At 42.9% G+C, this 22,426-nt stretch overlaps 1 protein-coding gene across 3 annotated transcripts in view; it reads left to right on the forward strand.

The window, feature by feature from the left end:
- The window catches only part of mtrr (5-methyltetrahydrofolate-homocysteine methyltransferase reductase), a 101,786-nt gene extending 98,418 nt beyond the window's left edge, over positions 1 to 3,368 (forward strand). For 2 of the 3 annotated variants that reach the window (XM_068004700.1, XM_068004719.1), the window contains one exon: positions 721 to 3,368. In XM_068004700.1, the coding sequence (XP_067860801.1) occupies positions 721 to 865 (145 nt within the window). In that variant the 3' untranslated portion in view covers positions 866 to 3,368. The remainder of the gene's footprint in view (positions 1 to 720) is intronic. The other variant, XM_068004708.1, reaches the window with a different exon arrangement.
- Positions 3,369 to 22,426: the final 19,058 nt, after the last annotated feature.

A 22,426-nucleotide genomic window follows, 5' to 3' on the forward strand; every position in this document is an offset into this window, starting at 1 on the left:
CCATTACTGATTGAAAAATTTAAATTTTAAAACGAATATTTTCTCTTGCAGCATTCAGTAATCTAATGCTAGTAATGAATGCAGTTGGAAGGAAAGGAGGGAGGGAAGGGAAAGATGGAGGGCTGGCCAGCTCAGGGTCGGTATCCTGGCTAGATGGGAAAACCATAACTAAAGTGTTTATTTTTTTCCTAAGTACGTAAAAATCTTTGAAAACCCTGATTGCAGATGCAGGACAGGTACAAAAAGTGGTGATAAGGACTGCTTCTGTTGAAAATATATATTGAAAATAGGAAACAAAGCAGTAATTCCATCCCACAGATAGACAGCCAGCTGTTAGCGTTGTTTATCAATCTGCTTTCAGTTCTGTAAAATTGCCTGCAGTTTGTACCATTGAAATGAAAATAATAGTGATTGTGCTGTAGTGGCTTTCAAAATAGATAGTGATTGCTCTAAATCAAGTGATCATATTATCACATTTAATACCCTATGATGAGCTTTAACACTTACCTAGAGTTAGAATTAATGATTTCAATCCTTCTGTCCTCAACTTGCTCCCCCCCAAAAATTCTGAATTGTTCAAACTTTATGCAGTATCCATGCCCAGTAAGTACTGCCTAACTACAGTTTTGAGTTTTGTAACATCCAGAAGAACAGTGTCCTATTGTATCTGAGACTAGTGTAACGGCCATTTTACTGATTTTATTTTTGTTCTTTAAATAGAGATGGCAAGAATATGGCTAAAGATGTGGCCAATACTCTGACTGAGATTGTATCAGAAAAGCTGGATGTGGATACTCTGGAAGCCATGAAAATTATAGCTAACCTACGTGAAGAGAAGCATTACCTACAGGATGTCTGGAGTTAACCGTGTCTGGAGACACTGAAACAAAACAGATTTTTAAAATAACTTTTCTCAGCAGAAACTAAATACATTTTAAAAAGTGGAAAGTGATGATAATTGTTGGAAGGAATGTTAGAAAGGTCTCCTGCTGTTCATTAGTTATAAACTCACCCACAAACTGTTCGTGGGCTTTTGGGGGACAACTTGCTTCACTGGGTAGCTGCAAAACGTGCAGTGTCCTTTCCCGAGCTTCTGTGAGAGCAGGGAAAGGATCCAACCAACCAGATTGAAGCATCCTTGACAAACCGTGCAGAGCCAGAACCAGGAAGTGCAAGCTACAACAGTAAATTCTATGTAAAATCAGTTAGAGAAAGCAAAATAAACAGAGGGTAAAAAATATCGAATTAAAAGACAGATATAAAAGAGACAGAAAGAAAAAGTTTTTAAATTACATTTTTAATAAATGTCCAACAACAATTAAAATCTGAAGTAATGAGACTCCACATTTTTAAAAGTTAATTTTCAGTGCCAGAGGGGTTGTTTGGCAGTCATTAAGACAACATGCTGTTAAAAGTTAGTTTCGACCTAAAGAACCCAACACACCTTTTTTGTCGAGAGATTAGTTTGTTTCCAGCTGGGCAGGAGAGCAAGTTCGTGCTGGTCCATTCATTCAGCAGGTGAGCTGTCCTTCCCACACAGCTTTTGGAGGAGCAGGGCAAATGGTAGAGCAATTTCCTCGTTTGACTGCGCATGTGTACTCACTGGAACTTGCTCTTCCATTTGCCCTGTAATAACAGTGAGCTCTGTTAGCCTCTCAGTTATTTTGTGAGCAATTTCCGGGCCCTTGTGAGTGAGGTGGTGATGGACCTCCCTGTGATGAACATCACTCCAACAATATTTGGGAACAAATGATAAAGGATTGTCAAACAACTTTTCACATAATGCTCTTTTAAATGCGCACAGACATTTTTAGCATTGTCATTAGGAGTTGCTGCAACATGATAATTTTTCTGCTCTTTGATGGAATCTAATACCTCCCATCCAGCAGCATTTTATCTGCCTTAATAAAACCTCTTACTGCCATGTTTATGTAAATACATTTATTTATGCAATTTTTAAATTATGCCTTTTGAAAGCATCTTTATGGTAAGATTGAATTCGTTATGTGATACGTAGAAATATAATTGAAGACTCCTTAGAACTCTGATTAGGTCACGAGATGTGTTATTGCTGAGATCTGCTCAAACGCCAGCATTTTCACTACATCTACGACTTTTTTATGCAAATTGCACTAAGTTTAGAAATTCTCAGGATTAGTGGTAGAATGTCACGTTTTATCACGTCATTTGTCTTACTGACATTTTGTTCATCATGCTGTCCTTTTTCTGTACTTTTGGCTTTGGTACCAAGTTATTTTTATTCATCAAATTGATTTTGATGGGAAGAAGATGCTGCCAGAGTGTCAGTAAAGGGAGATATAGGTGAGATACTGGATGGGCTAAAAATTGATAGAGGCACTTGAAAGACTAGCAGTACTTAAAGTAGATAAGTCACCCAGTCCGGATGGGATGCATCCTAGGTTGCTGAGGGAAGTAAGGGTGGAAATTGCAGAGGTACTGGCCATAATCGTCCAAACATCTGTTGATGCGGGGGTGGTGCCAGAGGACTGGAGAATTGCAAATATTACACCCTTGTTCAAAAAGGGTGTAAGGATAAACCCAGCAACCATAGGCCAGTCAGTTTAACCTCGATGTGGGGAAACTTTTAGAAAAGATAATCCGGGACAGAATTAACAGTCACTTGAACGAGTGTGGAATGATTAGGGATAGCCAGCATGGGTTTGTTAAAGGCAAATGATGTTTAACTAACTTTTTTTATTCGTTCATGGGATGTGGGCGTCGCTGGCAAGGCCGGCATTTATTGTCCATCCCTAATTGCCCTTGAGAAGGTGGTGGTGAGCCGCCTTCTTGAACCGCTGCAGTTCGCGTGGTGAAGGTTCTCCCACAGTGCTGTTTGGAAGGGAGTTCCAGGATTTTGACCCAGCGACAATGAAGGAACGGCGATATATTTCCAAGTCTGGATGGTGTGTGACTGGAGGGGAACGTGCAGGTGGTGTTGTTCCCATGTACCTGCTGCTCTTGTCCTTCTAAGTGGAAGAGGTCGCGGGTTTGGGAAGTGCTGTCGAAGAAGCCTTGGCGGAGTTGCTGCAGTGCATCCTGTGGATGGTACACACTGCAGCCACGGTGCGCCGGCGGTGAAGGGAGTGAATGTTTAGGGTGGTGGATGGGGTGCCAATCAAGCGGGCTGCTTTGTCCTGGATGGTGTCGAGCTTCTTGAGTGTTGTTAGAGCTGCACTCATCCAAGCAAGTGGAGAGTATTCCATCACACTCCTGACTTGTGCCTTGTAGATGGTGGAAAGGCTTTGGGGAGTCAGGAGGTGAGTCACTTGCCACAGACCTGCTCTTGTAGCCACAGTATTTAGTTCTTATCTAGTGAATCCTAATAAAATTGTCTGCACTAATCTTGACTTGGCATTGATATGTCTTGTAAATCTGTTTTTATTTTAAGTGAATTTTGTGCACATGATAAGATGTTAACACCAGGAAATGAAACACTTCCTCATTTAAGGCACCTCCTGCCACTATCAGGTCAGGTATAACATGGATAGATGCAGAGTAAATCCTCCTGTACCCCTAAATTCTGTGTATATCGTAGAGCGCCCTCTACTCCACCAGTGTGATAGTTCTGCACTTTGTACACCAGCCATCCCTATGGCTTCTCTCTGTGAAATTGCCATTCATTTGGAGTTGAACACAGCTCCCAAAGATCCCTATATGCCATCGAATCACATTGCCCTATCTCTTAACAGCAGGTTTGCTTTGGGTGACAATTGCAGAGGATGTAGAACAGACTTACTGCATGGTCTGCCTCCAGACCACAACAAAGCTTTTTCTCCACTGTATCAATGTCTTCAAATCTTTCTATGTGGGGGACCCCCTAGAAATAATGACACACTCATGTGGACCCCACATCCTTAAAATTTACAGAAAGATGCAATTTGATTTACATCCTGCAACCTGATGACCTCTAGTAATGAGATTTTTATCTCTCCCAGATGCCTGATTCCCATCCTTATCCCTCACTTATGGTTTCAAATAATGTATTTGAAATGCACTTTGACTTGTTGTCTCCCTCTGCCTCATCTCACACACTCTGCCGCTCAGTTATGCTCCCACTTTCACCTCACCTTTAGTAGTTATGACTTTACAGACCACCCGATAACCTCTAGAAAACCTTTTCTCAATAACTAAAATTGCACCAAAAAAGCTTGGCATATGATTTTTTTAAAATATTGTGCCAAATAATTTTGCTTCTACAAATTATCTAGTACAAAGTATGTTAAAAAACCTAGAGTAAATGCAATAAAACCTATTCCAAATACACTCTGTTACTTTCTCAATTAGTTGAGTGTATCTGAGAATTCATGAGTAATGCACAGACTGCTGGTGTGGCTCTTTTAAAATGGGACAAGAAACCACAGATGAGAACTTCCCCTATTTCCCCCTCTCCTGCTTTATTATCCACCAACCTCCAGTTTTACCTTCCTGTGATTAAATTGGTTTATTTTCCTTGTAAAAATGTGTGGAAATCTCTAAAAGTGAGAGCACATTAATCTCTGTAGGAATTCATTTGCCCTATGGCAATAGGAGTATATTATTCAAAAGGAATTGAAGCAACCAAAATACCTGTAATTAATTTATGAAATGCTTATTCAGCACTCTGCATAGTGTCACCATATGATATGCAAATCAATTAGTTATTGCTTTTGTTTAAAGTGCTCACATCTGTTCATTTAAGGGATCACTTTGTTCTAAACAGTTCTTTATGAAATAGTTTTCTCATTAGAATCTATAGGGAATGAATTGGTGATTTGGCAGCCATGCCCGTTATAGGATGTATTAATTGGCTTATAGTTTTTTAAGGTTCTTACTAAATTGATTCTGGTTATCAGATTGCTATTTTGCTGTTAAAATGTTGACTGTAAGAAAATAAGAACGGTGCAAATGGGAATAGAGGATAATTATGTCCAGGAGACATTGTATTCAAATCTAGGTTTATGCTGGCCAAACAATTGAATAACACAAGTAAAACTGTGGGCCAACTGGCACTGAGTATGGACTTGCCTCCCGTTGTTGTAGATAAGGGAGAAACTGACATTCCTACAATCTGGCAAGCATTTGATTGTTGGCATTTTAAAACTAAGCTATTCAAGAACAGAAGAACATAAGAATTAGGAGCATGAGAACATAAGAAATAGGAGTAGGCCATACGGCCCCTCGAGCCTGCTCCGCCATTCAATAAGGTTATAGCTGATCTTTGACCTCTATTCCACTTTCCTGCCCGATCCCCATGTTTCTTGATTCCCCTAGAGTCCAAAAATCTATCTATCTCAGCCTTGAATATATTCAATGACTGAGCATCCACAGCCCTCTGGGGTGGAGAATTCCAAAGATTCACAACCCTCTAAGTGAAGAAATTCCTCCTCATCTCAGTCTTAAATGGCCAACGCCTTATCCTGTGACTATGCCTCCTAGTTCTAAACTTTCCAGCCAGGGGAAACAACATCTCAGCATCTACCCTGTCAAGCCCTCTTAGAATCTTATATGTTTCAATGAGATCACCTCTCATTCTTCTAAACTCCAGAAAGTACAGGCCCATTCTACTCAACCTCTCCTCATAGGACAACCCTCTCATTCCAGGAATTAATCTGGTGAACCTTCGCTGCACCACCTCTAAGGCAACTATATCCTTCCTTAGATAAGGAGACCAAAATTGTATGCAGTACTCCAGGTCCTATACAATTGCAGTAAGACTTCCTTACTCTTGTACTTCAACCCCCTTGCAATAAAGGCCAACAAGCCATTTGCTTTTCTAATTGCTTGCTGTACCTGCTTGCTAACATTTTGTGTTTTTTGTACCAGGACACCCAAGTCCCTCTCAACACTACCATTTAATAGTTTCTCACCATTTAAAAAATATTCTGTTTTTCTATCCTTCCTACCAAAGTGAATAACCTCACATTTCCCCACATTATACTCCATCTGCCACCTTCTTGCACACTCACTTAACCTGTCTATATCCCTTTACAAACTCTGTGTCCTCCTCACAGCTTACTTTCCCACCTAGCTTTGTACCAACAAGCTTGGATATACTACACTTGGTCCCTTCATCTAAGTCATTAATATAGATTGTAATCCTTGCGGCACCCCACTAGTTACAACCTGCCAACCTGAAAATGACCCGTTTATCCCTACTCATTTCTCTGGCCGTTAACCAATCCTCTATCCATGCTAATATATTATCCCCAACCCCATGAACCCTTATCTTGCATAACAACCTTATCGAATGTCTTTTGAAAATCCAAATATGTGACATCCACTGGTTCCCCTTTATCTACCCTGCTAGTTACATCCTCAAAAAACTCTAATAAATTTGTCAAACACGATTTCCCTTTCATAAAACCATGTTGACTCTGCCTAATCATAGTGCCCTGTTACCACTTCCTTAATAATGGATTCATTATTCAATGGAGAAGATGAACTGTGTGGCCTTGAAGCAGGGATTCAAGCCCAGCTTATCTGTACTTGCTGTCAGGTCGGTACACCCCACCTCAACTGATGATTATATTTAGCACAAACTAAAATGAACAGAAAGGCTTGCATCTTTAAACCTCTCAGTGATTGCATCTGAGATTTATTTGAAAACTAACCTCAGATCTAGTATTATTCTGGATCTTAATGTCCACAAATGGAAATTGTGTGTGTGTTTTATGAATCTCAGGCTAGATGCAGTTGACCTGAAATTCCTGCTTTAGCAGCATGACAAATTGTGTAATCATGGGGTGGGAGGAGGAGGAGGGAAGAATTTGGGACAGGCCCTGGTTTTGCTGGGCAACTGTCCCTTTCTGCACCTGGTCCAAAATTCTCATGGGGGCAGGGAAGGGTGTTGGAAGCCATTTCTTGTGTCCAAGCCCCCTCTGTCCTGATGTCATTGAAAGAGGCAGGACAGTTGCATCAGCGGTTCACAATCTCCGGTACCTGATTTTTTTTTTCCCCCCAGTTGGTTTGAAATTAACGGAAAGCTACTGCCAAAGCGATTCATTTTTTTTAAGATTCTTTGCTCGTCTGTTGGAAGGACTTCCCCTTCCCCGATAGAGCAGCAAGGTGCTGCTCGAAAGTCCTGCACCCCCCCCCCCCAAAGGGGTGAATGCCCAGGGATCACCTTATATGCGCAGATGCCCATCCCCTTTATTTAAAAGACCCTGCTGTGGGATTTGGGACAGGGTCAATGCCAGACCAGACGGGCAGTCCCTCCCTGCACACTTCCAGTGGTGCAGTGGCCTGCCAGAAATTTCAGGGATAGTAGTTAGACTATAGTAGGTCACAAGATACATATAAATGAGGGTGACCATCTGGCCTATCCTAGCTTGTTCATACAGAAAAATCCTACAGTCCCCTATACGAACATAGAAAATCTACGGGCAGGAAAAGACCAACTGACCCATCAAGCCTACCCCACACCATGATGGTAGGACCTTCATGGCTAAACACTTCTTCCCTCCTCCGACCACCTCTCCTCACACCCACCTCTGCAGCTATGTAATCTTCAGGGAGAGGCAAAAAATAGAAAAAAACCCAAGGCCAATAAGGGGAAAAAATACTCTGTAAATTTCCTCTCCGACCCCCTCAGGCAATTGAAACCAGTCCAGGAGATCACATGGACTAAGTGTTATCTATAAAAACACTTATCTTCTATATAATGCAACCTCTGTCCCAGTCAGGAACCAGCCCAGCTCCCTCTTGAAGGCATGCAGAGAGTCAGCAACCACCATACCAGCCAACAATTTATTCCAGAGGTTCACAATTCTCAGGGAAAAGAAGAACTGCTTAACATCCAGTCTAATCCTACTCTTCCATAGTTTAAACCATTTCTTAAATTATTTTAGGGTCTTTGCTTCCTCTGCCTAACCTGGAAGTCCTTTCCATATGTTGCTTATCCCAGGAAATGGACAAAACATCTTGCTGCAACTTTTTGGGGGGATTTATATTATATTTGGGATTTTTGACCTGACATCTGTTTTACACTAAATTCATTCACAAGCTAAGCCTGTGGTATCATTTTCTTATGCATATATTTTTGTTTGTTATATTTAAATCTATTATACTAAGAAACAAAAAATAACTACACTGAAGGGTTCAGAAGCTCAAGCAATTACTGAATCCCAGAGTGCATCCGATGGTGGTCTACCCCTCAGATTCACCGTCTCAGTAGCGTGAGTTCTATCAGGTCAAGGATGGGTAACTGAATGGGACATCACGTGGGAGCCCAGCTAGTTTGAAAGGTGCATGAATCAAAAATGTAGATGCTGAATTCCATTTCTGATCTTGTCCTGCTCTTTCAACTGAAGGAGGTGATACTGTAATTAATAGTCTACAAATAAAGAAAGCAGAAAGAAAAAGAATATCTGAAAATAAATGAAACCAGACCTGGCTCAGTAAAAACTTTTGATCGCCAACATGTTATGCTCTAGCTGTAAATATTTGCATTTATTTTTTAAAAATCAAATCTTCTTAACTGATATAAACGATGCAAGAGACTGAATAAAGGAAACATACTATTAAACAAATGTTATGCGTTGTCAAATCCTGGAATGAGTGATTTTGCACTGATGAGATGCTGGAGAGCTGCCCCATACTTTCTTGCAGAGAGAATTTAACTCCGTTTTCAGGTCATATTATGTACCATTGTTGGCTGAAGGCAAGATAGTCTGTGTATGGTAGTGATTGGAGAAATACGAACAGTTGAAAGTTTTAGCCTCCAGCTTATGTTTTCATCCTTTCCGTTTTGTAAGATTAAATGTGTGCGACAGGACCAAAGGTCTTGCAAGGGCTTAAAAATGATTTACAGTTGCCTTGTCCTAACATGCATTCTGCTACTTTTTCTGCCAGGAAAAATATGTTTTGGCTAAACGCCTGATTAAATAGAAGTGTAATTTGACAGGATGACTTTAAACAGAAGTGCCTGGTTTAGGAAGACATGGCAGCATAACTACACACTCTACAACATAACCCAGATAACAATATACATTGGTGTAGCTCCGAACAGGCACAACTGAGTTCATACTGCAGACACTGAAGTGTTTTAAATCCTCAGAGCACTGAAAGACCTTTCAGCTCTTACAAAACATCTTCTAATGGGTGTGGTGGTGTAGGACACCCATGTCCCCAGAATGAATACAGATTACATTTGAGTGTTTTTATTAGTTAAATATTAAATATCATAATTAATTAGAAAACAGTAAGGAACATTAATTACTTCATAATACTCTTGGGATAAATTTCTAAAATCCTACTCTTTTTATAGTGAACATTTGGAAGCAGAAACAATTACTCACGGATTCACTCCGAAAAATGCCCTTTTGAGATTGTTCAGAAATTCAAGCAAAAGGGAAACTTACCAATTGGTCAAGGACTTTGAGTCAGTCACTCTAACACACTTGTTTGGTGAGATGAGAGTCAACGGTGGTTTGGCAAAATAACTGGATGGTCAAGTGGACGTGAAGCACTGGCCAGGAATTTCCGCTTTGGAGAAAAGCAGGTGGTAATGATGGCTTGGCATCATATGCCATTCATTATCGCCATAGCAACACCGGTCACAAGTAACGTCACTGGTGCCCAGTGTTGCTAAGGGCAGGTGGAATGTCCTTTAAAATTTAAATTCCTCCCCTCTCCAGGAGTAGTGTCAATAACAGAGCGATAGATTCCTACTGAACTTTTAAAAAAAATTTAAAGGCCTCTGGAAATTCTGCCCTTGCAGGCCTGCATTAATTTTTTTTTAAAAATTCAATTAAAAATGAATAGGTTTGCATTCACCCAACATCCCTGCCACTGAGCTGAGTGAATTTCCCAGGGTCATTAGCATGTTTAAGCCAGATTCCTTGCAGGTTTGCTGCCTGCACCAGGGAGCCAATTTTGGAGGTGGGTAGAGCGTGGTGTCCAGGCCATGGTACGGTTGAGTTAGTTATATGAGGAATTGGAGTATTTGAAAATATTTTTGTAACTGCCCAACATGAGTCAGAAGCAGCCAGACGCTCATTCATACTGCAGACTTATATAAGAACTCAAGCTGGGAATCGTTCGAGCGGTGACCAAGGTGGACGGGAAACCATCCAGGACGCGGAATGTGCCTTTGCAAAGAAGGTCTGGAGAGAGATGCAGTGGTATCTGTCCAGGTTCGTCCCGAGCAGTTCCGTAACACAGGATTCTGTGCTCTACGGGCTGTTCCCGGGGACGCACACTGAGATGGACATCAGCTGCTGCTGGAAGACCATCAACTCGGTGAAAGACGCCCTTTGGTCTGCCCGAAACTTGCTGGTCTTCCAGCACAAGGAGCTGTCCTCGACCGAGTGTTGCAGACTGGCACATTCCAAGGTCCAGGACTACGTGCTGAGGGACGCACTGAGGATGGGTGCGGCTGCCGCAAAGGCTCTGTGGGGAAAGGCAACCGTCTAGAGCCTTCCCGCCATTGTAAACCGAGGGGCTGCAATCAGGGAAAAACCCCCTCGGGCAGAATGTAAAATTCAAATTGCTGTAATGTACCTGTAATGAATCTGAAATGAATCTGTAAGCAATAATCTGTGTTGAGTATGATGCAATGAGACACCCTAGAGTGTCATGAACTGTAATTATGTCCAATGTGTTCATTGAACTGTACTTGACGTAACCTGCAAATTGTATAATCTGTATTGTGTACGTTTGGAAAGTGATATGACAACTGTATTGTATGTACTGCTGTAAATTTTATGAATAAAGTATATTTTTTGAAAAAAAAAACCATCCAGGACGCGGACATAAGAGGGGTGACGATCCCAGGCAGCGGAGGAACTCAGGTCAAGGCCTCCCTGTACATGGACGACGTCGCCGTCTTTTGCTCGGATCAGCTGTCGGTCCGCAGATTGATGAGCATCTGCGACCAGTTCGAACTGGCCTCGGGGGCCAGGGTAAATCGTACCAAGAGCGAGGCCATGTTCTTTGGGAACTGGACTGACCGATCCTTTGTCCCCTTCATCATCAGGTCGGATTACCTGAAGGTGCTGGGGATCTGGTTCGGGGGGGGGCCAGGGCGTGCACCAAAAACTGGGAGGAGCGTATTGCCAAGGTGAAGCAGAAACTGGGACTGTGGGATCGACGATCCCTCTCGATCGTGGGCAAGAACCTGGTCATCAGGTGCGAGGTGCTCTCGGTTTTGCTGTACGTGGCGCAGGTCTGGCCCATACCTCGCTCCTGCACCGCGACAGTCACCCGAGCCATCTTCCACTTTATCTGGAGATCAAGAATGGACTGTGTCCACAATGCACAAATCTCCAGAGAAAGGGGGGAAAGGTGTGCCCAACGTGGCCCTCATCATGATGGCGACCTTTGTGTGCGGCTGCATCAAGCTGTGCATAGACCTTCGGTACGCAAACACAAAGTGTCACTACGTGCTGAGGTTCTACCTGTCCCCAGTGTTGAGAAGGATGGGCCTGGCCACGCTGCCACGGAACGCTCCGTCCAGTTGGACCGTTCCGCCCACCTGTCCTTCGTCGAAAAGTTTATGCAGAAAAACACCTTTGACCACAAGGCGATCAGCAAGTGGTCCGCACATAACGTCCTCGAGACCCTGCGTGTAAAGGAGACGATGGATCCTGTCGGTTGGTTCCCCAAGCAGACTGTCAATGTCATTTGGCAGAACGCCTCATCGCCAGAGCTGTCAAAACAAACGCCAAGACGTAGCTTGGCTGGTGGTGAGAAGGGCCCTTCTCGTCAGATCCTTCATGCACTCCCGGAGGTCTGGAGAGAGATGCAGTGGTATCTGTCCAGGTTCATCCCGAGCAGTTCCGTAACACAGGACTCTGTTGTCTGCGGGCTGTTCCTGGGGACGCACACCCAGACGGACATCATCTGCTGCTGGAAGACCATCAACTCGGTAAAAGACGCCCTTTGGTCTGCCCGAAATTTGCTGGTCTTTCAGTGCAAGGAGCTGTCCTCGATCGAGTGTTGCAGACTGGCACATTCCAAGGTCCAGGACTACGTGCTCAGGGAAGCACTGAAGCTGGGTGCAGCCGCCGCAAAGGCCCTGTGGGGAAAGGCAACCGTTTAGAGCCTTCCCGCCATTGTATACCGAGGGGCTGCAATCAGGGAAAAATCCCGTCGGCAGAATGTAAAATTCAAATTGATGTAATGTACCTGTAATGAATCTGTAATGTACCTGTAATGAATCTGTAATCAATAATCTGTATTGAATGTAATGCAATGAGGCACCCTACAGTGTCATGAACTGTAATTTTTTACAATGTGTTCATTTGAACTGTACTCGATGTAATCTGCAAATTGTATAATCTGTATTGTGTACGTTTGGAATGTAATATGACAACTGTATTGGATGTATTGCAAATTTTATGAATAAAGTATATTTTTTGGGGAAAAAAAACTGTCCAGCCCTCTGCAGCCTGAGGCCCAGGAGATGTTAACTCCCAGGCCTCATCTGCAGAGGCCTCGTCAATCTCCCGCCAGGTGGGAGCCACTAGCAGGAGAGCAGGTGGGAGCAGGATGTCAGGCGCAGGAGACTGCTGCTGAGGAGCAAAAGATTGGTCCTTGGCAATCATGCAAGTGATTAGAAGGGGGGTCAGGGGGTGATCGGAGAGGGAGAAGGAGAGAGGGAGGGGGAGGGGGAGGAGGAGGGAAGCCCGGGTCAAGAAAGACTCGAGGTTTCCCTCCAAAGCATGGAGGAGCATGCTTGCAAAAAATATATAATTTTCTGGGCCTTTTCTGGCACCGGATCTGCCTGCTGCCAAGTTTTACTGGTGGGTTCTGCGCTGAGTGGGAATGCCGCAATTTGGAGTTCCAATTGCGTCTAAGGAACCCTGATTTTAACCTATTTATGAGGTCCCTGCCTGCCCATGGCGGACACCTTGGCCATCCCAGATAAGTGTGTGGTTAAAATGGTGGTGGGCAGGAGTGCGTCGGGAACGCAGCTATATTAGCCACCCGCCCACTCCATTCCTGTTGGAAGGGCAGGGTTAAAATCAGGGCTTTTAGTGTGCACTTTTTTATTTCTTTCCTTTGACCCCAATTATTAAAAGTTGTTTGGTGTTTTTTTTTAAGAGGAATGGGGCCACCTTCCCCACTGCTTCTTTGAAAAGGCTGAGTGACGTGAGCTGTCCATTATAAGGTGAGCCATGAGCAGCACTGGTTGATTTATCCCACTTTCTGGGGAACCTCTACTCAGCAGCTCCCCTGCTAGCCCGGCTGTGATCAGGAGCATGCCATGTGAGAGAAAACTCATCTTGCTAATTCACCAACACACTGGACCTCATTCAAGCAATGCTCCTTTCATATGGATCTTTGTAGAGGCTCTTTTAAATTGAGAAAATGTGGATAAGACATTCTTAAGTTTTTCCGTTTCCCCTCTCTTGGTTTCTTCACACTATTTCAGACTGTGAGGCCCGAGATCTGCTGTTCCACCTTATAACCAGCCACTAGGTGAGTAGAGGAGCACCCTGCAGGTTTCCTCCTCTGATAGTTCACGACATAGGAAATTTCAGGGATAAACCTGCATCTTATCTCTCTGTGGCTGTGGAAAACTAATGCATTTTGTGGCAAAGGAGGTTTCTTTTTATAAAAAGCCTTTTATATTTGTCTTCTTTTAAGTCAGATACCAGGACCTTGATGTCCGTGAGCTGGCTTCTGGCACCTATACAGCTCTACCTGGTTTCTGTAGATCGGTGGCAGTAGATCTGGTTCATCTGCTTCCAAAGTCGGGCTTAAAAGATCAATGTAGAAGTAGCTTAAAAATGTTTTTTTTTCACTTTCCTTTCTTCCTGATAAAGCAACTTGCGCTATCACCTTCCATCACCCGCCAGTGTGGGAAGATTTTGCCACTGATTTAGCTACAGCTGTTGTCAACGCCAATCTGTGATCAGGATGAACTGAACAATGTCTTTGTCATCTTTGCCTTGAGATGGAGACGCATGGGTAGGTTTTGCTCTATGGATGTCCACGTTGCCTGTCAGAGGAGAGGGACTCCTGCAATTTCCCAGTCCCAGATCATTTTCACGGAACACTGGCTGGCTGGGCTTTGTCCTGGAAAGCAGGGCAGGAAACTGGAGCACAGTTGCAGGTCTGAGAGGGCAGCCAGAAGGCTCTGAGGCCCAAAGATTGTCAGGTTCCACATGTATGCTGACGACACCCAACTCTACCTCACCACCTCTCTTGACCCCTCCATTGCCTCTGATTTGTCACGCCTTGTCCGACATTCAGCCCTGGATGAGTAGAAATTTCCTTCAATTAAATATTGGGAAGACTGAAGCCATTGTCTTGGGTCTCCGCCACAAACTCCGTTCCCTAGCCACTGACTCCATCCCTCTCTCTGGCCACTGTCTGAGGCTGAACTAGACCGTTCACAACCTTGGCATCCTATTTGACCCTGAGATGAGCTTCCGACCCCATATCCTCTCCACCACCTAGACCGCCTACCCCCATAACATCGTCTGTCTCTGCCCCTGCCTCAGCTCATCTGCTGCTGAAACCCTCATCCATATCTTTGTTACCTCGAGACTTGACTATTCCAATGTGCTCCTGCCGGCCTCCCATCTTCCATCCTCCATAAACTTGAGCTCATCCAAAACTCTGCTGCCCGTATCCTAACTCGCACTAAGTCCATCACCCCTGTGCTCGCTGACCCACATTGGGTCCTGGTCCAGGAACGCTTCGATTTTAAAATTCTCAGCCTTATTTTCAAATCCCTCCATGGCCTCACCCCTCCCTATCTCCGTAACTCCTCCAGACCTACAACCCCCCAAGATCTCTGCGCTCCTCCAATTCTGGCCTCTTGCGCATCCACGATTTTCTTCACTCCACCGTTGGTGGCCATGCCTTCAGTTGCCTAGGCTCTAAGCTCTGGGATTCTCTCCCTCAACCTCTCCACCTCTCTCTCCTCCTTTAAGACGCTCCTTAAAACTTACCTCTTTGACCAAGCTTTTGGTCACCTATCCTAATGTCTCCTTATGAGGCTCGGTGCCACATTTTATTTGATAACGCTCCTGTGAAGCACCTTGGGACATTTAACTACGTTAAAAGCGCTATATAAATGCAAGTTGTTGTTGTTGTTGGGGAGAAAGAAGAGAGGAAATTACTTTAAGAATGTTTCTCATTGGCTCCCCTTTGACCTTCCGGCTGCTACTGGGACTTGCTTCGGTCCGCGGGGGATCCTAGCACAAGCCCTTGCATCAGTTTTCTTCAGGCATCCTTCTGCTGGGGCACCCAAGGTCACATGAAGAGGAGAGTGAGGCATGAGGAAGGAAACAGCTCTTCCCATCTCATAAAATGTTAATGCTTGGCCTGTGCCTAATCCAGATGCAGGGCCTGAGATGTTAATTTGGGAAGCTCCAGGAATTCCCAGGACAGTGTAGTCGGGGCAGAGACATAAATTAACTTGATCTGAAGCCATTGACTTCTTATTGTGGTTCTGTTCCAAGCGCGCTGGTCATTTTCTAGTGTCTCACCCCAGTGTCTGTTATTCATTTATAAGCCTTCACTGTAAAAGACAATAAAACCATGGTGCATATCACATAGCCCAATCCTGCCCTCACCAGCTGTCTACCCACTCGTGCTTCCAACGGGGATCACTGGATAACACTGGAAAAAACAAAGCCATCGTCTTTGGCTCCCGCCACAAACTCCGTTTCGTGGACATCGACTCCATTCCCTCTCCGGCCACTAACTCAGGCTGAGCTACTTTGTTAGCCTTTGTGAAGTGATTTGGAATGTTTTTCTAAATTAATGGTGCAATATTAGTGCAGGTAGTTGTTCTTTAAGGACTATCACACCATACTGATGGTTTTGAGACCAGAACGCTATTAGCAGCATATGGAATCACATTTATTAAGGCTGTGCAACTAACCTTTGAGTAGCATTTTCCTTAGTTATTCTGTTTTCAGCAGTCAATACAGAATAATAACCAGGTAAGAAGGATTACGAAGTAATAAAATAATCAATGGGCTCAGAGCACTAGTATATTTATGAGTTGCATGGACCTATTATTTTCACGTAACAATTAATCTTTGTTTTTCTTAATTGGAATCATAGAAAGTTACGGCACAGAAGGAGGCCATTCGGCCCATCATGTCCATGCCGGCTGAAAAAAAGCTATTCAGCTCAATCCCACTTTCCAGTACTTGGTCCATAGCCCTGTAGGTTACGGCACTTCAAGTGCACATCCAAGTACTTTTTAAATGAGTTGAGGGTTTCTGCCTCTACCCCCTTTCAGGCAGTGAGTTTCCAACTCCCACCACCCTCTGGGTGAAAGAAATTCTCCTCAGCTCCCCTCTAATCCTTCCACCAATGTCTTTAAATCTATGCCCATTGGTCACTGACCCATCTGCTAAGGGAAATAGGTCCTCCCTATCCACTCTATCTAGTCCTGTCATAATTCTATATACCTCAATTAAATCTCCCCTCAGCTTCCTTTGTTCCATAGAAAACAACCCCAGCCTATCCAATCTTTTCTCATAGCGAAAATTCTCCAGTCCTGGCAACACCCTCATAAATCTCCTCTGTACCCTCTCTAGTGCAATCACATCTTTCCTGTAATGTGGTGACCAGAACTGTACACAGTACTCAAGCTATGGCCTAACCAATGTTTTATACAATTCCAGCATAAACTCCCTGATCTTATATTCTATGCCTCGACTAATAAAGGAATGTATCCCGTATGCCTTTTTAAACAACTTATCCACCTGTCCTGCTACCTTCAGGGATCTGTGGACATGCACTCCAAGGTCCCTCTGTTCCTCTACACCTCTCAGTATCCTCCCATTTATTGTGTACTCCCTTGCCTTGTTTGCCCTCCCCAAATGCATTACCTCACACTTCTCCGGATTGAATTCCATTTGCTACTTTTCTGCCCATCTGACCAGTCCATTGATATCTTCCTGCAGTCTACAGCTTTCCTCCTCACTATCAGCACATGGCCAACTTTTGTATCATCTGCTAACTTCTTGATCAAGCCCCCCACATTCAAGTACCAATTCATTAATATATACCGCAAAAAGCAAGGGACCTAGTACTGAGACTTGTGGGACCACATTGGAAACAGCCTTCCAGTTGCAAAAACACCCGAAAACCATAACCCTTTGCTTCCTGCCACTGAGCCAATTTTGGATCCAACTAGCCACTTTCCCTTGGATCTCGTGGGCTTGTATTTTTTTGACCAGTCTGCCATGTGGGACCTTGTCAAAAGTCTTGCTAAAATCCATGTACACTACATTAAACACATTACCCTCATCGACCCTCCTTGTTCCCTGCTCAAAAAATTCAATCAAGTTAGTCAGACACGACCTTCCCTTTACAAATCCATGCTGACTGTCCTTGATTAACCCATGCCTTGCTAAATGATGATTTATGATGTCCCTCAGAATCGATTCCAATAATTTGCCCACCACCGAGGTTAGACTGACTGGCCTATAATTACTCGGTTTATCTCTTTCTCCCTTTTTAGACAACGATACAACGTTAGCAGTCCTTCAATCCTCTGGCACTATGCCTGTAGCCAGGGAGGATTGGAAAATGATGGTCAGAGTCTCCGATATTTCCTCCCTTGCTTCTCTTAACAGCCTGGGATACATTTCATCCGGGCCTGGTGATTTATCTACTTTCAAAGGTGCGAAACCCCTTAATACTTCCTCTCTTACTATGTTTATCCCAAACAATATTTCACACTCCTCCTCCTTAACTATAATCTTTGCATCGTCCCCCTCTTTGTGTAGACAGACGCAAAGTATTCATTAAGAACCATAACCACATCTTCCACCTTTTTGGTCTCCAATAGACCCTACTCTTTCCTTAGTTATTCTCTTGCTCTTTATGTATTTCTCTAATTAGGGAGATACAAGACAGATGCACAGACTTTGGGAGGACCTTTCCCTACCTAGTATTTTATCTCATAGCTAAAAGCAGTCAACAGCTGGAATAAAACAGTGAAGAAGCAATTTCTAGAACAGAACAGTGAAAGTATTGAAATCCAGTGAATTATTATCTGTGTATGTTAAAGAGAAAGGTTAGTGACTTTTCATTTCAATAGGTCAATAATCCAGGTCCTGCTCTATTCTAACCTTCAGGAAGTGTAATTTCTCACAAACCTCTTACATTTTGCATCTGTTGACTTAGATTTCAGCACAACATTGTCTGGAAACGTTAACTAATTTCACCTTTATCTTCAATGTAAGAGCCCTCTCACTCTCTAATTGTGGAAATGACTGCTGAAGAATTTCCTTTCCTAATTAAGCATGCTAGTGTCCTCTTTACATTCCCTTGTGTTTGAAATAACTCAGCTTTTGCCCCTTTCAGAATCATTTCAGGCTTTTCAATGAGCAAAGAATAGGATTTAAAATTACGCTCATCAGTTTCTGCTGCCATTCATTTTCCTGCATTCTCCATATCAAACTTTAATCTCTGCCTGAAAATCCACAGGCCCTTTTGTTTTATACAGCTTAATTCCAATAAGTAATTTGCTCCCTCGGAAAAGCCCTGGCTGCCTCCCAAGAAGGGGCTTCAAAGACTTCCCTGTCAGTGCTCACAACCAGCAAATTATTTGTCTCTTTCACAATATAATGCTCATGGATGCATGACCTCACAATTTGTATTTGATTTCAAGCCGCTCATCACAATGTTAAATTCCTGAAAAGAAATGCAAATCATTCAATTTAGTATTCTGGACGATGTAAAATAAATCACTCTCTTTATTTCTTCCATGTTTTTTGTCTTCTCCTGAAGGTGATGACTCACCTTGGCTATTGTTCCAAGGGCAGCAACAGCTCTCGAGAACCTTGCTCAAGTGTGTGTTCAGACACCAAATACTGAGTGGCTATTTAAATGTGGGAAACATTGCAGCTGATCCAAATCCTCTCCTGATATCCTCGCACATGCATCTCCAACAGGGGGCATTGATGAAAGAAAGAAATTGCATTTATATAGCACCTTTCACGACCTCAGGACGTCCCAAAGCGCTTCTCAGCCAATGAAGTACTTTTGAAATGTAGTAATGTAATGAATTGTGGCAGTCAATTTGTTCACAGCAATCTCCCACGAACAGCAATGAGATAATGACCAGACAGTCTATTTTTTAGTGGTGCATGTTGAGGGATAAATATTGGCCAGGACACCGAGAAGTCCCCTGCTCTTTTCAAATACTGTCATAGGATCTTTTACATCCACCTGAGAGGGCAGATGGCATAATGACTCATCCAAAAAACGGCGCCTCTGATGGTGCAGCACTCTTTCAGTACTGCACTGAAGTGTCAGCTTAGGTTTTGTGCTCAAGTCTCTGAAGTGTTGCTTGAATCCACAAACTTCTGACTCAGAGGTAAAAGTGCTATCACTGAGCCAAGGCTGATATTAATAGTGATCAGTGCCTGGTTATTTTCTCCCTCTATAGCTCAGATGTGCTGAGGTCAACCATACACCCCCATTGTTGTCTTGGAAGGTTTTATTTATGAATTGACCAATTATTTCCTTTTTGGCCAAATATAAAAGAATTTAATTTGAGACTCACTGAGGAACTAATTATCATAATAAATGTTTTTTCCCTGTAATATTTATCTCAGTGGCCACTTCTGTTCCTGCCATGTCAAAATAAACTTAAAGTTTGAGACTCCTCAATAGCCTTGTAAATAAAAGCACCATCTATTGTAGTAGATTTTGATTCCTGGTCAATGCTGAATCAGCTCATTTTTTTTATTCATTCATGGGATCTGGGCATCGCTGGCAAGGCCAGCATTTATTGCCCATCTCTAATTGCCCTCTCATTGGATGAGGACATAATTACCTTGGCTGTGATGCCCACCAAATCCAAATAGCCTGCCAAATTCACTATCTAGACTCACATATGCTGCTGTGATCACAGGAGATACGATGTATCACTCAGGTTTGATGGTCCTTTCCGAATTTAACTTTCCTTTGCAGAAGATGCCTCTGCATAACACAGTTCAGATTGGGAACCGAGTGGGGTGGGAAGCAAACAAATAATTGTCCCAATATATGCAAGCAGCCTTCATGTTCCAAAGCTCCATGCCACATGCATATTCTTTTTTTAGTTACTGAATTTGGGATTATAATAAAGCACCAAAGAAGTGCTGTGAGAGCAGAAAGATACTGTGGTAGCACTGACAGAAAGAAAGGACTCCTTCCATGTAAACTGAACAGCTTTAGTTGCTTTTTTTGAGATTATAGAAACAATTAATAAGGTGTTTTTGTGACTGGAAGGCTGTTTCCAGCGGGGTTCCACAGGGCTCAGTACTAGGTCCCTTGCTTTTTGTGGTATATATTAATGATTTGGACTTGAATGTGGGGGGCATGATTAAAAAGTTTGCAGATGATACAAAAGTTGACCATGTGGTTGATAGTGAGGAGGAAAGCTGTAGTCTGCAGGAAGATATCAATGGACTGGTCAGGTGGGCAGAAAAGTGGCAAATGGCATTCAATCCGGAGAAGTGTGAGGTAATGCATTTGGGGAGGGCAAACAAGGCAAGGGAGTACACAATAAATGGGAGGATACTGAGAGGTGTAGAGGAACAAAGGGACCTTGAAGGGCATATCCACAGATCAGGGCAGATAGATAAGGTGGTTAAAAAGGCATATGGGATAATTTCCTTTATTAGCCAAGGCATAGAATATAAGAGCAGGGAGGTTATGTTAGAACTGCATAAAACACTAGTTAGGCCACAGCTTAAGTATACAGTTCTGGTCACCACATTACAGGAAGGATATAATTGCACTAGAGAGGGTGCAGAGGAGATTTATGAGGATGTTGCCAGGACTGGAGAATTTTTGCTATGAGGGAAGATCAGATAGGCTGGGACTGTTTTCATTGGAACAGAGGAGGCTGAGGAGTGTTTTAATTGAGGTGTATAAAATTATGAGGGGCCTAGATAGAATGGATAGGGAGGATCTATTTCCCTTAGCAGAGGGATCAGTTACCAGAGGACATAGATTTAAAGTAATTGATAGAAGATTAGTGGGAGCTGAGGAGAAAACTTTTCACCCAGAGGGTATTGGGGGTCTGGAACTCACTGCCTACAAGGGTGGGAGAGGCAGAAACCCTCAACTCATTTAAAAAGGGCTTGTAGTGCACTTGAAGTGCCATGACCTACAGGGCTATGGAAAGTGGGATTAAGCTAGATAGCTCTTTTTCGGCTGGCACGGACACAGTGGGCCAAATGGCCTCCTTCTGTGCCGTATCTTTCTATGATTCTATGAAATATTTTCTGCTGTATATTCCTTGTTCTTCATTCCAGGAGCAGTCTGAATCTATGTAAATCAGGTGTTCATAATTCTTTTTATGTATAAAAAGTTCCTATCTGCTTCATTCAGCGTTAGGTGGCACAGCAATCAGCTGAAACACAGTTAATGAATTGAATGTGGTGTTTGTTGATAACCAAGAAGCAGACCCAATGCCTTCTTATTACATAAATTATTACGTATATAATATATGCTTCAGCAAACCCGGTTCAGTAGATGATGATTAATTTGTTGGGGGAAGCCACTTAGAAAGTGCCACAATCAGGAGAGGCCATGTGGGAAAGCATTTTTCATTGATACGCAATACTGAGGTGCAGCTGCAGCAGCCTCTGTGTTCCTGGTAGAAATACAGAGGGTCTACTTTAACTGCTTGTAACTTTTGTAACCCTGTTCTGGTCATGATCTAGTAAAGAACTGACAGCCTGACCATATCTCTGTTATACAGGAGATGTAGTCCAATCATCTTTATGGTTTTGTACTGCACTAACTCTTGCAGAAAAAGATTTGTTTCTCGAGCCTGCCAAACAAGGTCGAAGAATTTCACATTTGGATGCGTAATTTGCAGCCACCTTTGCCATCTGTTGGCTGCTGTGTAACAGGGACCATAACCTGTGTCGGTCACACTCTTCACAATAATGTCTTCAGTTTATGATGATCTAAGCGAAGGAGTTAATTTGGAGACCACGAAGCATAAACAAGATGTATATCACAATGACATTTAAGACACAGATTAAAGAATTTTGAGCTTGTGAACATTATTGTTTGATAAAGGGTCCACTAGTTGTCAGAATTACTACTATATCATTACTATACTTTCACAGATGAAATGTTCTATGACCAATGTCTTATATAAAGCTGAAAAGCAGCTGTCAAGGAATAGAGCAGGGAAAGTCTACCACACAGTACACAGAGCAACAAAAAATAAAGAATTGCATGGCCCTGTTTGATTAGTAATGTTGAGAAATGGATTTAATTGATAAAAATAGCTTTCGCAAGAAAATAAAAATAAAAACAAATCTACACACTTGGCGTGAGCATTAAGTTACAGCTATTTTTGTGTCTCTGCTGGAAACTGTATCGACAGCCAAGTTTTGTTTTAATTGATACAAGTTTTACAAAATCATTGATTTTTTTTTTGTAGCAATGTTTTGAGGGAAGGGACATTAAAAATCAAATTGTTTCTACTCTGCCC

This window comes from Heptranchias perlo, chromosome 2, assembly GCF_035084215.1.
Source record: "Heptranchias perlo isolate sHepPer1 chromosome 2, sHepPer1.hap1, whole genome shotgun sequence".
NCBI classification, from domain to species: Eukaryota; Metazoa; Chordata; class Chondrichthyes; order Hexanchiformes; family Hexanchidae; genus Heptranchias; species Heptranchias perlo.